At 41.5% G+C, this 16,596-nt stretch overlaps 1 protein-coding gene across 1 annotated transcript in view; it reads right to left on the reverse strand.

The window, feature by feature from the left end:
• LOC120241237 (trichohyalin-like) overlaps nt 1-16,596 on the reverse strand; it is a 53,142-nt gene that overhangs the window by 5,711 nt on the left and 30,835 nt on the right. The window contains exons 5-6 of the mRNA XM_039246235.1: nt 1,654-1,820; nt 113-913 (exon numbers count right to left, since the gene is read on the reverse strand). Coding sequence (XP_039102166.1) covers nt 113-913; nt 1,654-1,820 — 968 coding nt within the window. The remainder of the gene's footprint in view (nt 1-112; nt 914-1,653; nt 1,821-16,596) is intronic.

Below are 16,596 nucleotides of genomic sequence, written 5' to 3' on the forward strand. Positions count from 1 at the left end.
GCTCGCGCCTCAGCTCCTGCTCCAAGCGCGGCTCCTGGCGCCTCAGCTCCTGCTCACGTCTCTCCTGCTCGCGCCTCAGCTCCTGCTCCAAGCGCTGCTCCCCGCGCCTCACCTCCTGCTCGCGCCTCAGCTCCTGCTCACGTCTCTCCTGATCGCGCCTCAGTTCCTGCTCGCGCCTCAGTTCCTGCTCCAAGCGCTGCTCGCCGCGCCTTAGCTCCTGCTCACGTCTCTCCTGCTCGCGCCTCAGTTCCTGCTCGCGCCTCAGTTCCTGCTCCAAGCGCTGCTTGCCGCGCCTCACCTCCTGCTCGCGCCTCAGCTCCTGCTCACGTCTCTCCTGCTCGCGCCTCAGTTCCTGCTCGCGCCTCAGTTCCTGCTCCAAGCGCTGCTCGCCGCGCCTCACCTCCTGCTCGCGCCTTAGCTCCTGCTCCAAGCGCGGCTCCTCTTGCTCCCGCTTCTGCCTTTGCAGCTGCTCCTCTTCCTGGAGCTCGCGCTGCTCCCGCCTTTCTTGCCTTTGCTCTCCGTCAGGAAATTTCTCAGGCTCCCGACCCTTGTGCCTCTTCAGCCGCTCTTCCTCCTGCAGGCGCTCTTCTAGTTCTCGCCTCTGCAGCCGCTGCTTGTCTCCCTCCGCGATCTCCCGCTCCAGTTCCTGCCTTTTCTGCCAGTGATCTTCTAGGTGCCTGTCCCGGGACTCAAATTTCCTCTCGTCTTCTTGCCTGGGATCTTGTAACGAGTTCTCCTTTCTCTCACACCTGGCCCCCTTCTCATCCAGCCCGGAAGCCTGGCTGAGAGCGTAGTAACAAGCTTGAGCTACCTTGAAAACGAACAGGAGGAATTCATTGAAATCAACGAGCCCGTTACAGTCTCGATCCAGAAGTTCCAGGGTCAGATCTACTGTCTCAGGGTCATGTGGTCTCTACGAAAAAGTGAAAACAAAAATTTTACAGTGTACTATTTACAAATAGTAAACTCACTCATACACACAACGAATATTTTGTGATACGCTGACACTCACAAGACATTAAAAGCATTTAGAAAAACATCCAGTTGTGTTTCCAGTCTTGTCCCTATGTAAAATGTGAACACTTCATTTTAAAGCATACATTTGTTGGAGATTTTTTGTAACTTCTAATTTAATGCTGATCAAAAGAACCCAAGTTCTTTTTAGCTGGGTGAATAAGAATGACCTCATCCTCAACAGAAGAATAACAAAGAATTTTGAAGTTTTACAGCAGCCATTTCTGTCTGAAATAGTCAGTACCCTTGATTGATTTTTATCCCATGTTTGAAAACAGAACAAAACATTTATGTTAACACCATTTTACTAGTGAAGACACTGATTTTAATGATCAAAATTTGGAAGTAAATTTAAATTGCTTCCAAATTTAGTTTGATCTGACATCTTTGGTGATAACTTCCAATGTTCATTCACATAGACGTTTCCTTCAAGTACATGAAATATTTGCTAGTAACTTCTTTAAGTACTTAGACTACAATGCCAGTTAAGTGCCTTCTGACTCAGATGAATGAAGAATGTAGTGTAGAGCTGTGATGGTATAAAATGGATACAAAGTCACCACTCTTTGCTATGATCTCTCCTGAGAAGAAATTTTATAATCCTAAATCAATAGATTTCCTTTTCTTGTTATTTCTTACCCGAAGGACATCTCCAAATTCCCTTTCAAGGAGGTTCTTCAGGTCTTTCTTGCTTATTGCTGCCCCATCACAATCATGTGAGGCATATTGATTGAAAATTTCAGTAATGTCGAAGATGCTTCTCAGAAGTGGAGACATTTTTTCCCTTCCTTCAAGTTCAAGTAAATCTAGAAGAGTAAAGTAGGACCCAGAATTAAAACTACTTCTCATCTTGGGGAGGCTTCATCCACACTGTTTCAATCAGAGCCCTAAACTTACAACAGTAATTCTTTTCTTCTTGAGTTTATTTTATTTTTATTTATTTTGAGAGAGAGAGAGAGAGAAAGAAACACAAGTGAGGGAGGGGCACAGACAGAAGGAGAGAGAGAATCCCAAGCAGGTTCCATTCTGTCAGCACCCAGCTCTACATGGGGCTCAATCTCACCAACCTGAGATCATGAGCAGGGCCGAAATCAAGAGTCAGGTGTTTAACTGACTGAGCCATCGAGGTGCCCCAACTACTGTTTTTAACCTGGGCTCTCAAAGCTTTTTATTTTTGAATATTGTACTTAGGAAGGGAAAGACAGATCCTGAGAAATTTCAAGCTATGGAATTATCTTCAGACTATTCTGTAGTCAGCTTTTGATTGTCTAGTCAATCTGGATTATCCATATCCTTTACTTCTGTCTCTTCCTGCTCCCTAGCACATTTCAGATAAAATAGTGAGGAGTGTAGAAATTTAAATTTGATATGTGGCTATTCATAAGCATCTTCTTCTAAAGATGAATAAGGAGAATAGGTGAAAGCCAAAAGGTGAAGGAAGATTTGAGAGTATCTTAAAGTGGATAGAAGCTATGTAGATCTAATTGGGGCAGCGAAACATTTGGTGGTAACCAGAAAAATAAAAAGGGAACATGGATTATTTTCCAACATTATAGTACATATGAGATCTATGAGGATAATTCATAAGTCACTATTTCTAAGATTAAGCACCACTTCTTCCTAGGCAAAGGTGGCATTATAATATTCAGGTATAACAATGCACAAAACAGTACACGTTATTTGCATTAACCCGGATATGTTGCAAATACTCAGTTATTGGCTGCCTTCTTAGATGTCATAACTACATGAAGATGGCCCATATTGAGTAGAACCAATATAAAAAGAGTACTGAGGATTGGCAACCTCTTTTAAAAATTTTTTTAAATGTTTTATTTATTTTTTTTGAGAGAGAGAGACAGCATGAGCAGGGGAGAGTCAGAGAGAGAGGGAGACACAGAATCAGAAGCAGGCTCCAGGCTCTGAGCTGACTGTCAGCACAGAGCCCAACGTGGGGCCGAACCCACCAACCACGAGATCATGACCTGAGCTGAAATCAGACGCTTAACTGACTGAGCCACCCAGGCGCCCCGGATTGGCAACCTCTTGAGACGGCAATTTTTAGGAAGATGAACCCCATAAGAGTCACGCATGAACCACCCTCCACCCCTAATGTGCAAACTTAAAGAATTCAGAGACTTGTGAGAAGAGCCAAGTTTCCATTTCAGTGATGGCTCCAGCTATAAAATGGCATGAAGTTAGTGGGAGTTTGATATCCCTGGAAGATACTGATCCTTTCTGGTACATAGACCCTCTAGACCCCCACCCAGCATCTACTACAGCTGGAAAATGAATTGTACAGAAGAAATGATCCATTGGCTGGGACTTACCCACTTCACCAAAGGAAGCTGAGCGCTCGCTGACACTGCTGACAAGTGTACTGGGCAGCTGGGAGCTGGGCCTTTTATAGGGGATTTAATTGTGCCCTGAAGAGCAACTTGGGAAGGAGACACCCACTCTGTGGGATGGCCTGATTCATTCCTAACCAAGCCCAGCTCCACCTCTGTCTCCACGAATGACTTGTTTATCTCACTATTTGCTCACGTAGCTGTTTGACATGAGGTTCACAGACCTATCCTCCTGACAGTTGAGGTACTACTGATGCCACCTAACATGAATGGATAGAATATTTGACAGAATCTGTAATTTTTTTAAAGTGCTAATATTTAAATAAAACAGTGAAATAAAGAAATTAATGTTTAATTATGACTTCATAAAAAAGTAGTAACCTCTAGGCCCTTTACTTTATAAAAGATATAAATTCTAGAATGGGGTTAAACAAAAACTTTAACATAAACTGGTGAGAACCAAATAATATAACTCTACCTGAAGCAATTCTAGGATGATGAGAGTGTGTAAAGAGTTAGTTTTAGTTTTTTCTCTAAAAATGAAGGTGGGAAAATGTTTGCATTTGTATTTTTGGGTCTTATGATGATTTCTCTACAGACTGGGATTGCCTCTTTGGTAAGCAGTTTTGGCAGCTTAAAAATATGTTTTCATTAATTGTTTATAAGAGAACACAAAATCTGTGGGGTGCCTGGGTGGCTCCGTTAGTTAAGCATCTGACTTCGGCTCAGGTCGTGATCTCCTCATTCATGGGTTCGAGCCCCACATCAGGCTCTGTGCTAACAGCTCAGAGCCTGGAGCCTGATTCGGATTCTGTGTCTCCTCTCTCTGCCTTTCCCCACTCAAACTCTGTCTCTTTCTTTCAAAAACACTAAAAAAATAAAATAATAAAATAATAAAAAAGAGAACATGAAATCTGTGAAATTTCATTCTTAGGATATTACGTCTAAATGAAGTTTGCTCATATCTTTTCTCATTAGCATATTGATGCCCCTGGAGAAAAAGAGCTGGTGTAATGCATTATTGTAGATATAATCATCCTACTCAGCCTAAGTTACTAATGATTATGACATTTAAACACTTGAGTCTGCTTCTCCTAAAAGCACATTAAAGTAATCGGTCATTCTAGCCCATTATATCTGTCAGGCCTTTCTCAACCCTGGCGATCACTTGCAAATCTCAGCTCTGTTTTATTGTAAGGAACTGGATTTTTCCCTGGTTGTCAGTGACTTCCACCCTTACATTTCAGAGTTTATGAAACGTTGGTTCACAATAGTTTTATGGAGACTATTAAATGATTCAACGGATTTCAGCATTTCTATCTTCTCCTTTGTCTAATACATCCAATTATTGGTTTTCTGAATTTTGAGGAGACTCTGTAGGGCCCTTCAAAGTAAAGATTTAGAACCTAAATCTTGAGGGCAAATATTGGTGCAAATGACAGTAGAGTTGAATTCTATTTCTCTCCTCACTTGCTGCCATCCCAGAGGTGGGAGAAGAGGAAAGTGGAAGTGAGAGGTGGTAAGAAGGCAATCACATCTTTTGCAACTGAACTTTACATCCTTAAGGACTTTAGCACTGGAGCCTATGACCTAGGGATTTTCCTGAACTGTCACTATTTCTTGGGATCAGATAGCAAACTTAATGTTTCCTTTTTTCCTTTCTATTTAGGGGTTTATACAGTCTCTTAATCTTTGGATTCTAAGGTAGAACCATCATGAGCATTGTGTACAATGTAACCACAGACAATCTTAGAACATCTATATCTCACAGAGGATAGCCTTTTTTATGGGTGTCCTTCAAGGAATTCCCTGGACAAATCCTGATTTGTGTCTGATTCTGTTGTTATACATGAGTGTGTGATCTGTTGGGGAACCTAGCCCGGGTGTTGGGATTCATTTGTGTGATTCCATTACCTTCCTGGAGTCAATATACTCAAAGAACAGTGGACAGTAATTAGGTTCTATGAAAACCAAGGGAAAATTTTAATCATTCTAAAATCATGGGTAAGCAAGCAAAAAAATATAGAGGCAAACCCAAAGGAAAGTGCTTCTGAATAACCTTGAGAAAATAGCTGAAATTGTTTTCAGAAAAACCCCTTCCCCCCCATTCTGAATGACACTAGATCTTTGATCTAGTGATGGCTCTCTTACCCACTCTTATCTGAAGTCAGCACACCATGAGGCAAAATATTTAAAACCCTGAAAGGCCTAAGAGAGTTAGCCTGTTTTTCTTGCTGCTCTTTGTCTGTCATCAGAAAAATTGTAAGTAAATTCAAATGCTAAATTCTAAAATCATGTTTGATATTCTTCTAATGAAGTGGCCCTCATTACTATATAATGTTCTTTTAGTTAACACAGTATCATTATTTTAAAATCCCATTTAAAAAGAAGCTTCTGACATGATGTTTGGACAAGGAAATAATTTTCATTGTTTTCTAGATTGTTAAAAGGTTGGTAAATGCCAAAGAATGTAGAAAATAATCAAGCCCTAACATATTGGTTCAATCTGTTGGTTTTTTTTAAAGACCAGCTGGGAATCCTTGAAATGTAGCAGTGTTCTCTCATTATGAAATGTAGCAGTTCACTCATTATGGTTCATCAAAAAAGAATGGCGTTTTTCATAATCTGAGGATCTCCATCCTTTTTATAGACAGAAAAATTTCATTATCTTTCTCTTATAAGATTGGAGACTAAGGCACTGAGAGGTCAGAAAATACTATTGACTGACCCAGGAAGGACCCAAGTGCCCCTGCTCCATTCTGTAAGAATGTCCTTCTTTATTAAGGGTTAATGCTACTGGTTCCAGAGCACAGTTACAGGATTGTACCATTACATGGCTTTGAGACTTGGGCTCTTCATTACAGAGGAACTGAAAAGAGAAAATAAAATTTATATCACTCAGATGCTTAAAAAATGTTTTTGAGTTTATTTATTTTGAGAGAGAAAGAATGAGCATGTGCACATGTGGAGGGGTGGGGCAGAGAGGGAGAGAGAGAATCCCAAGCAGGTTCTATGGTGTCAGCATGGAGCTCAGTGTAGGGCTCGATCCCATGACCATGAGATCATGACCTGAGCTGAAACCAAGAGCCAGTTGCTCAATTGACTGAGCCACCCAGGTGCTCCATCAGATGCTTTAATATTATGTCAGTCATGCTCAGATCTTTCAGGGTGGAGCTCTGCTGGATTAATAGAACTAAGGAAGTATTAGGTTTCCCTTGTCTATATCCTAGTCAAAGGCTCATATCTCATTTTTCTCCTGCAAAAACCTAGAAAAAGTAAATAATAGATTTGACATTCTGTGGCATTCTACCAGGACCAGGACCTATCTTGACTTTACTGGACAACCACCAAAGTGAAAATTAAAAAAAATTTTTTTAAATGTTTATTTATGAGAGAGAGAGAGAGAGAGAGAGAGAGAGAGAATGTGAGTGGAGGAGGAGCAGAGACAGAGAGGGAGACATAGACTCTGAAGCAGGCTCCAGGATCTGAGCTGTCAGCTGACGCAGAGCTTGAACCCACACACTGAGAGATCATCACCTGAGCTGAAGTCAGATGCTTAACTGACTGAGCCACCCAGGTGCCCCCAAAGGAAAAATTTAGATAAAGCAGAGAAGGTACCAGTGTCATCCTAAGCCTAATGAGCTTTTCCAGAACACAATATGAGCCACAATGTGGAACTCTGGGGAAATGTCTAAAGTCATAGGATGACTTTAGATAGCTTTAAAAAAGAAGACTGTTTGCTAAACTCTCTAAAAACCTCTCCAATGAAGAATTTTTTTCTTAAAATTATGTGTGAAACCTTTCAAGTTTTCCTATTGTTTTGTTTTGTTTTTCTTTTTCATTGATCCATCTGCTGGGACCCTACCTCTGCCTGTCTAAGACCTAATATATTTTCTCTGAGGCCCTGTACAAGTTCCATCTCTTTCCAAAACTTTCTTTGACCTTTACATATAATGATCTTCCAATTAAAAAACATTTACACAGCATGCATAATCAGCATCATACAACCTAGCACTAGTTAATGTGTGATTTCAGAGTTTTTTCTCTATTTTATTGGGGGGCTCCTTTTGTCTTCTCAATTAGGGTTTAAGTTCCTTGAAGGCAGTGCTGTATCTTTTATTTTGACTAGGTGTTTAGTAAAGTCCTTACCGATATGATAAAATTTTATTGCATTGCAGTAGTTTAAATGGCCAGCAGGTCAGAATGAGATGAGCTGCTTGATCTGGGATGGAGTTCTCTGGGTCTAGGGATGAAAGCATATACCATAATGGGAGTCAGCCCTCCTGGGGCCTCTTTCTAGTTTCGCCACGTGTTGGACAGATGACAGAGGAGGCATTTCTCCACCCCTCTCTGCCTTCCCCCATGCCCATCACTTCACCCCTCTGTTAAGTGAGGAGCTGTAAGATATGAATCCCTTCCTCAGAGGGGAGCTGTGATAATTACAGCTTGTAAAGCATTTGTGATTCTTAGATATAAAGGGACTAATTATTATGATCATTAATAATTCTTAATTTTTATCTTCTTTAAGGTAAATTATTCTTACTTTAATTATACCCCCACCCTGGCGGTAATTATACCTCTTAGAGTCAGCAGATGCTTTCATCTTACATCATGCCGTGCAGGGTGACAGGGCACAAGTGCCCAGCGAGGGCACTTCCACCTTCTGCTGACTCCCGCTCTCACCCAGAGTAGCAGAGGGCTCCTGGCTTTCTTTGTCATTAAACTGGTCACAGATTTCAAGTGATTTTTTCTTCTCTGTCCTGTAACTGTATATCCTAACCAGCAGTTCTCAATTGCACAGTGTTGGTGGGGATCGATTGAAGGACACACTGAGTGGGAAAAATGAATCTAATTTTAATAATTTGCTGAACACTCTGAAGGAAGGACGCAGGCATGTTTGGTTGGGTGGTGGAGGCTTTATGGTTCTATCATAAAAAGGCTCACAGCTGCCATATGAGAGAAGGGCCATGGCTCCTCAGGATTAAGTGCTGTGTGACATTCTCTGTCGGACTTAGATCTGCTCCTAGTACAATGGTAAGTCGATTTTTGGGATGAGATAAGAGGATTTGTGTCTAAACAACTAAAAAAAAATTTTTTTTTGAGAAAGGTTTGCTTCTGACAGTGAGGGATAACATAAAGGAGACGGGGAGCTGAGGCTTCAGACTTAGTAAAGTTGGGTTGTGGGAGTAAAAGTCACAGTCTTCAAACGTGGAAAAGAGCAAGCAGGCACGCTCCAGTCCAAGAGAAAAGAGATGAAACAAAGTGAAGGTAACTGGCAGAAGGAGATAGAGGAATCAAACATTTTATTCTAAGATGTAAAAGAGCAGAAACAGGAGAGTTTCTGGGTGCTTCTAGAAGACAAGAAGACATCTCATTTACTCACTTGGTATTACATCTGGCAGGGTACTTGAGGATTCATATATATGTATTTTAATTGCAATGAAATGAAGTAGCCCTTAAAATATTTGAACTTTAAAACTCACTAAAGTGGTTGCACACTAAGCATTCATTTTTGCCGTTTAGCTATTCTGCCAGATGTATAATTGGGACTTTTGAGATAGTTTTCTTTGAGGCTTTTCCTTATCTGCAGATGAAGAGTGCCGTGGATGCTGGTTCTCTGGCTGTCTAACCGGCCCCACCTGGCTCTGGGCTCGCAGCTGGCTGGCCATCAGCTCTGATCTGAGAGTGCACCATGAGTGGCTCATCTATAACCGCATTGTTTGAAAGCATTTCCCAAATTACAAGAAAAAGTGCTTTCAGCAGCACAAATGGAGTCTTTGAAGTGAACCACAACCTGCATAGGTATTGCAAACAGGGTATGATTGCAAGCTCTCATAGGGCGAAAAGTCAGTTTTTCTGACATTAATGTAATCCCTCCTTTCAGTGCCAGTAGATTTCAAAATCAGATCTGGGGATCCCTTTTGTCATGCTTTCAAGGTGCAAAACTCTTTGAAAGTCTCTGAATGCAAACTTTAAAATAGTGCTTGTATGCCCTTACCTGTCCCATGAATGTTCATAGCACTTTGCTCCTCAGCTAATCAAAACTTTCATTGAAAACCTATATAGGGACGCCTGGGTGGTTCAGTTGGTTGAGCGTCTGACTTCGGCTCAGGTCATAATCTTGTGGTCTTTGAGTTCGAGCCCCGCATCCAGCTCTGTGCTGACAACTCAGAGCCTGGAGCCTGCTCCTGATTCTGTGTCTCCCTCTCTCTCTTTACCTCCCCCACTCACCCACTCTTGCTCTCTCTCTCTCAAAAAAAAAAAAAGTTAAAAATAAACATATAAAATGTTCTACTGAAGGCACTGCAGTAGAAGAAAAGAAGACCACATCCTGGGCATTCAGAGTTTGACATAATTGTGAAGTCAGGTTATAATCCACGCACACTCCATGGTTTAAAGAAGGAAGGCACCGCTGATGGCTAACATAGTTTGGGAAGGCTTCTAGGAAGAGATGGTGCTTGTTCTGGATAAGAGGAGTGGATTCCAGGCAGGTCAAGGATTTCAGGCATTCCAGGCCGAATGTGGAAAGCTGGGGAGTAGGAACAGGCAGTTTATTGTGAGAAAAAGATAGCCGACCAGTCAGACTATATGGGAGAGTTCATCACTTTTTCATAAAGGGCTGTGTCTCCTTGGTCCTTTTGTAGTTTGGCCTTACAGAGGAGATGTTGGTATCAACTGCCTATCCATTCATTTAGTAAGGAAGTGAATACGTATGACATAGTTTTCCATGAAAGCAGGGTCTTTATCTGTTTTGTTTGCTGCTGTATCCCTAGTGCCTGTTACAGAGCAAGCACTCAGGAAATATTTGTTGACTGAAAGAATGAATGAATTGCACTTATGCATCATATACAAGACCACATATAAGTGCCACGATCAGAAAGTAGCCCTAGAAGAGTTCAGACGTTCCTTATCAATGGGAAATTAAGAGGAAGAAGAGCATGTGAGAGAAGTTATAATGAGCCATGAAATAGGAGAGAGGGCAAACTTTTATTTCATTTTTTAACGTCTTGCTGGGAGTGTGGAGTAGGTGGCTGGATTGTCCTGGTCTCAAGGGAGTGAGGATGGGGGGTGGGGGGTGGGCAAGGGCAAGAGTAGTGACAATAAAACTAATATCCCAGTTCTTTCTACACTGCCCTGGTTAGTGGTTCCTTCTGGAGACTTCGAACAAAGGTTTGGAGAAAGAAATTATTTTCACCAAGGGGCTAGTTTCATATCTGTAGTTTAAAAGCAGTTCCAAGAGTATCACCTGAGCCCATCTGAACTTCCCCCTGCTATTATTATTCAGATGACGGCTTGACTAAGCACAATTTGATGCAGTGAGGAAAAGTGCCTGGGGCCCTAGCCTAGGCAAGGCTAAGTGAGAGGACTGGCTTTGCCCGTATTTAGACAATGGCTCATGGAGGAGGCCTCATCTTTCTAATCCAAACATCTGAAATATTTTAGCCTGATCCTCTGCACTCAGCATCGTATAATCAGTTAAATCTAATCAAATTTACTGAGCACTGGCCCAGGTACTGAAAATGAAAAGATAGATAGAGATCCCTCTGTCCTCCGTCTCCAGTTTGGTGAAGGGAGTTTGGCTTATGGTGCGTAGTAGAGTCTTTTTGTGTTTCTGTGACCATCACCACCACAACCACCACCTTCATCATCATCACTGTGAGCCAGACATGATGGTAGCTGTTGTTTCTCATTCTTAACTGGTCTGGTTGGTAAGCATGCTTATTCTCATTTTGTAGGTGGGGAGATTGAGAGTTTGAGATGCAAAGTGACTTCTCTATGGTGGAAGAGTTGACAAGTGGTGAAGTTGGAATTTGAATCCAGATCTATCTGACTCTAAAATCCATGCTCTTTTACCATCCTCAGTACTACTCCTTTAATTCTTTGCAGCCTGGGTGGAGGTGACAATACTTTGTTATGGAAAGTACTGTATCAAGATAAAAGATCTTCCCTTTACCACTCCTTCTCATGGTCAGCTAATGCCCTTGTGCCCTCCATGTGACTAGAACAAACACATGCTGTATAGTAGGGCAGCCCTCACGAAGGCTGGTGCCTCAGCTGCAAGTCCACAGAAGTTCACGGTCTTTGTTGGAATGCTGGGAGGATCTTGTCTCCCACGAGACATGGTGGCTCTTAAACCAAGACACCTGGACTTGTGTGATATTTTTCCCCCACAACTTTGTGTGAAGAAACCAAAGTCAGCCTAGACCAGTTTGTGCAGCTGATGCTCGGAGGCCGAGAGCATCCTGTTATCAGATACCAGCACAGCGACTGCTGAATGTCATGTGCAGACCTTGCAGACTTCTAGCCACAGCTTGATTATAATCATTAAGATTTTATAGGACACTAAATGTATTGCCAAGTGTTTTACGATCTCCTTTTTATTAGTTGTTCTCCATCCAGGCAAGCTTGATAGAAGGGCTGCCGCCTCTGCTTTCCTGATGTGGAAACAGGGCCACGGTGAGGTTAAGTTTTCTGCCAGAGGTCACCCAGCGGCTGAGCTGGGGTTCCGACTTAATGGACTGGCCAGATGTGGTCTGCTCCTTTGATGTGGGAATCAGGAAATTTAGCGCTAATGAAGTAATACCTTGGGGGTCTGGAAGGTAGTAGGATGTGTTGTTTGAAATTTGTGATTTGATTTCCATTGTGAATTTTGGTTTTGGTGTCCAGAACCAATGAATCAAAAGTGGAAGAACTCAGTCATTCCTTTTCCCCTTCTGCGATGTGCCAACTTTTCCTCTATACTCCAAAAGAAGAAGTTGGTCTTGAATGAGTGATTTCAAGTTCCAGGCATTTAGAGAGGGACCCAGGTGGTGTGTAGTTATGATCATGCTGATTACAGGCCATGTGAGCATCGCAAGATAGCTCTCTTTTGCTTGGAAATAGCATTGTGATATCCTCTTATTCTCTACAGAGAGTCTCTCGTTAGAGCACTGGTTTCTGAGATCTTCCTAGGAATGCAGGTACTTCAGGCTCTAATGTTAACAAAATGTAGGAACTCAGGGTTAAGCAAATTGAAACACATTATTTATTTATTCTTTTTAAATAAGTATTTTTAATTTTTATTTTATTGATTTTTTAAAATAGTTTTTTTTAAAGTTTATTTATTTTGAGAAAGCCAGAAAAAGAGAGAGAGAGAGCGAGAGCACAAGCAGGGGAGAGGCAGAGAAAGAGGGAGAGGGAATCTCAAGCAGGATCTGTGCTATCAGTGCAGAGCCCAACGTGGGGTTTGAACTCACAAACTGTGAGACCATGACCTGAGCCGAAATCAAGAGTTGGATGCCTAACTGACTGAGCCACCCAGACACCCCTATTTATTATTCTTGTACAGTAGGACTTCTCAAAGCCTTCTGTGTGTTGTGAGTTTCCAGGGAGGACTCTAGCGTAAACCATGTCTGAAACTCAAGGACTACCGACTCTAGTTTTTCCTTCACTCTGTCTTCTGACAGTGACATTTCTTGGAATACCCCTGAGGAAATTCAGGCTGAGATCTCAAGCATGTCTCACTCAGATAAGCAGCACGCAGTCCCCTTCCTTCTCTGCTCCTTATGGAACTCCATTGTGCCCTGTGGAGTCACAGGAGGCAAGGAAGTGCTCCCTTTGTACTTCTCATAGGAGGTGAAATATCATCCTTACTGCACGTACTTCTAGGCACGAACTGGTACTCAAGGTCAGGAGATGAACCACATGTCTTCTGAACTGAGCTTTTCATTTTTGCCCTGGCTCATTATGCCCCTGTAATGTCATACATGAATATCGACTATGGGGTGTGTGTTTGGACACAACTTCATACACTGGTCTTAGGGGTATAGATCATGCAGATTGTACAATATTGTGAGCAACGTTTTGAAATCATTTGTACCAATAATGCTTTAACATAGTCAGAACGCCCTTGTGTTATCCCCACCAAATTTCCTCCCAGAATTGTGCACTTGAATATTTTTGGTACGTGGTAGTGTTAGGGGGTTAAGAATGTATTTTTTTCAGGAACAGTTAATTTTTAAGTAGCTTCTGGCTGGCCATGTGGTAAACTGGGAGCCGGTGGGCTGGGGGCACAGTTCCTGCTGGGGGTCCAGCTTAGATATTGGTATTATCTGTGGCCTTAGGTGAGTCACTTAAATTCACCAGGCCCTGCGTGTCTATGTATGAAATTAAAATAATGTCTCCTGTTTCCTCCCTCCCTCTTGCAGGTGGCGGTGCTAGAAGAAATAAGGTCATATAAGCTTTGAGCCTAGAGGAACAAGGGAATCAATTAAGAGAATTTGTAAGGATCTCCACGTTCTTTTCCTTCTCTTGGCATCTCAATGCAGAGCCCTGGGAATAGGTCCCAGGAGATCAGACCCCGGAGAGAGCAGTGAGGTCAGGAAGAGATGCCTGCCCATGGAGCTGCTCAGGGGCCTTCACACTCTTGATTTCACTAAGCATTGCCTGGAACATTACTCTCCTTGAAAGCACAGAGACTTGGGAGATTTGCCTCCCTATCCTCTATCTACTAGTTGATAATCATCTTCCATAATTATGGGGTGTTCGGCCTGATTATTTTATATTTCTACATAAAATCTTTTTCCTACTATGTGTCAGGATTCAGGTATAGTCTCTTCATGAAAACTACCAAATACCCACTTAACTGAAATTGGGACATGTTGCAGGACATTTGTTCTGTTATTGGCCTTTTTTTGCCACATGTCCAGGACACCTAGGAATGGTGTCTTAGGCTATTCTTTATCTGCAGTCATCAGGACCTGGCATCTCAGAGGCTTTTTGCTCTCAGGAGCCCAAACCACTGGGGTGCTCTGCTATGTGTGTATATTTATGACGCCCATTTTCCTGAGGATGAGATGGAGGCAGAGATGGGACAGACTTGCCTGAGGCTGCAGGGTGATTCACGAGCACAAGGGAGAAGGAGGATGTAAGTGAGGGATTCTTCTCCCCTGACCTCACTCCCAGACCCCAAGCTGTCTAGCCCATTCCCTCCCATGATCTTGCTTGCTCAGAAACCTGGTTCCAGAGCTATTTTGTTGGCTCCTCCCATCATCATTAATCTTTGACGTAATTCATTTATATAAGGCATCATTTAACCCATTGTCTCCTTGTGGTTCTCACTTGGCTGCAAAGAGTTTTCCATCTCACGTTCTACTTAAGTACTACTACCAGTCTCAGTAAGTGCAGCTCTCCCCCTACCCTCCTGTTCTCTGGGTTCCGGTCCTTGTGTCAGAGGCTTGGGATCATATCTCACAGGGATAAGTGCAGAGTGGTTGCTCATGAGGGAAGGGAAACTATAATTTATTGAATACCTTCCATTTGTCATGCTGTATACAAGATACAAAAATAACATAATACACCTATGAGTGTGGTATTCATATTTGGCAGATAAGGAAAATGAGGCATAGGGAGGTCAGGTGACCTGCCCAAGGTCACATGACATTCAGCCCACATTCTTTTTTAAATTTTTAATTGAGGTGTAATTGACCTAGAATATTATATTAGTTTCAGGCGTATAACATCATGATTTGACATTTGTATACATAGTAAAATGATTATCACAGTAAGTGTAGTTACCATCTTACCAAGTTAATAGAATATTATTGACTGGATTCCCCAAGCTGTACATCACATCTCTATGACTTATTTTATAACTGAAAGTTTGTACTTCTTGATCCCCTTCACCCATTCTGCACCCTCCATCCCCTGCCACTTTGACAACCACCAATCTGTTCCCTGTATCTGCAAGGCTCAGTTTTGTTTTGTTTTGTCTTTTAGAATACACATATAAGTAAAATAATGAAGTATTTGTCTTTCTCCGTCTGACTTCTCTCACTTAGCAAAATACCCTCCATGTAAATCCATGTCATCTCATGTGGCAAGATCTCATTTTTTTTTTTTTATGGCTGAGTAAGTAGTATTCTGTTTTACATATTTATATTTATTTAAAATTAAAAACTGAACATATGAATAAATAAACACATATAGACATATATACACACAAATGGATATACACCATATCTTCTTTATCCTGTCATCCATTGATAGACACTAGGTTGTTTCCATGTTTTGGCTATTGTAAATAATGCTGCAGTGAATATGGGGGTGCAAATATCTTTTCAAATTAATGTTTTTGTTTTCTTTGGATAGATAACCAGTAGTGGGATTGATGGATCATATAGTAACTCTATTTTTAATTTTTTGAGAAAACTTCATACTGTTTTCCATGGTGTCTGTACTAGTTTATACTCTGACCAATAATTCATGAGGGTTCCCTTTTCTCTGCATCCTCATCAACATTTATTTCTTGTCTTTTTGATACTAGCCATCCCAATAGGTGTGTGGTGATACCTCATTGTGGTTTTGATTTGCATTTCCCTGATCACAAGTGACGTTGAGCATCTTTTTGTTTGCCTGTTGGACGAGTGTAGGTCTTTTTTGAAATAATGTCACTGCCTTTGCCCATTTTTATTGGAGTTTTTGTTATTGAGCTGTGTGCTGTTCTTTATGTATTTTGGATATTAACCCCTTATTGGATGTATGATTGGCAAATATCATCTTCCATCTAGTAGGTTGCCTTTGCATCTTGTTGGTATTTTTCCCCTTTGCTATGCAAGTGCTTTTTAATTTGATGTTGTCCCATTCAGCCCATTGTCTTTGCCACTATGCCTCGCTGATTTGAGTTTTACTAAAATTCTTTGGTGGCTGCACTTCTTGTTATTCATATAATTTTAATTTCTGACATTGTATAGTGATTTATGGTTTCAGAAAATTATTGTTGCAAATTTAATTTCATTTTATGTTTGCAACAGCTTTATGAAACAGGCACCACAGGTAATAATACTCCACTTTTTTTAGATGAAGAAGCTGATACTTATAAAAGTTTCGTGATTTGCCCAACACCCACTATTTGGTGTCTAGTCTATACCATATAATCTATTGTCAAAATATTCTTCCTCAAGTACTATTTTTATTATGCTACTCTTCTGATTAAGAAGCTTACAGTGACTGCCTACTGCATAATTACCCCTCAGTTGTTCAACTCTCTTCGCCAGTTGGTCTTCCCCATCCATCCATCCATCCATCCATCATTCATTCATTCATTCATTCATTCATTCAACACACCTTAATTAAACACATGTGATGTGTAAAGAACCAGGGATACAAAGAGGAATTATACCTGGTCCCAGCCCTTGAGGAGATTACAGTGTGGTCAGGGAGTCATACAGGTTAACCCATTATTTTAATCCAGGATAAT

Source organism: Hyaena hyaena, unplaced genomic scaffold (genome assembly GCF_003009895.1).
Source record: "Hyaena hyaena isolate Hyena2069 unplaced genomic scaffold, ASM300989v1 scaffold_284, whole genome shotgun sequence".
Taxonomy (NCBI): Eukaryota; Metazoa; Chordata; class Mammalia; order Carnivora; family Hyaenidae; genus Hyaena; species Hyaena hyaena.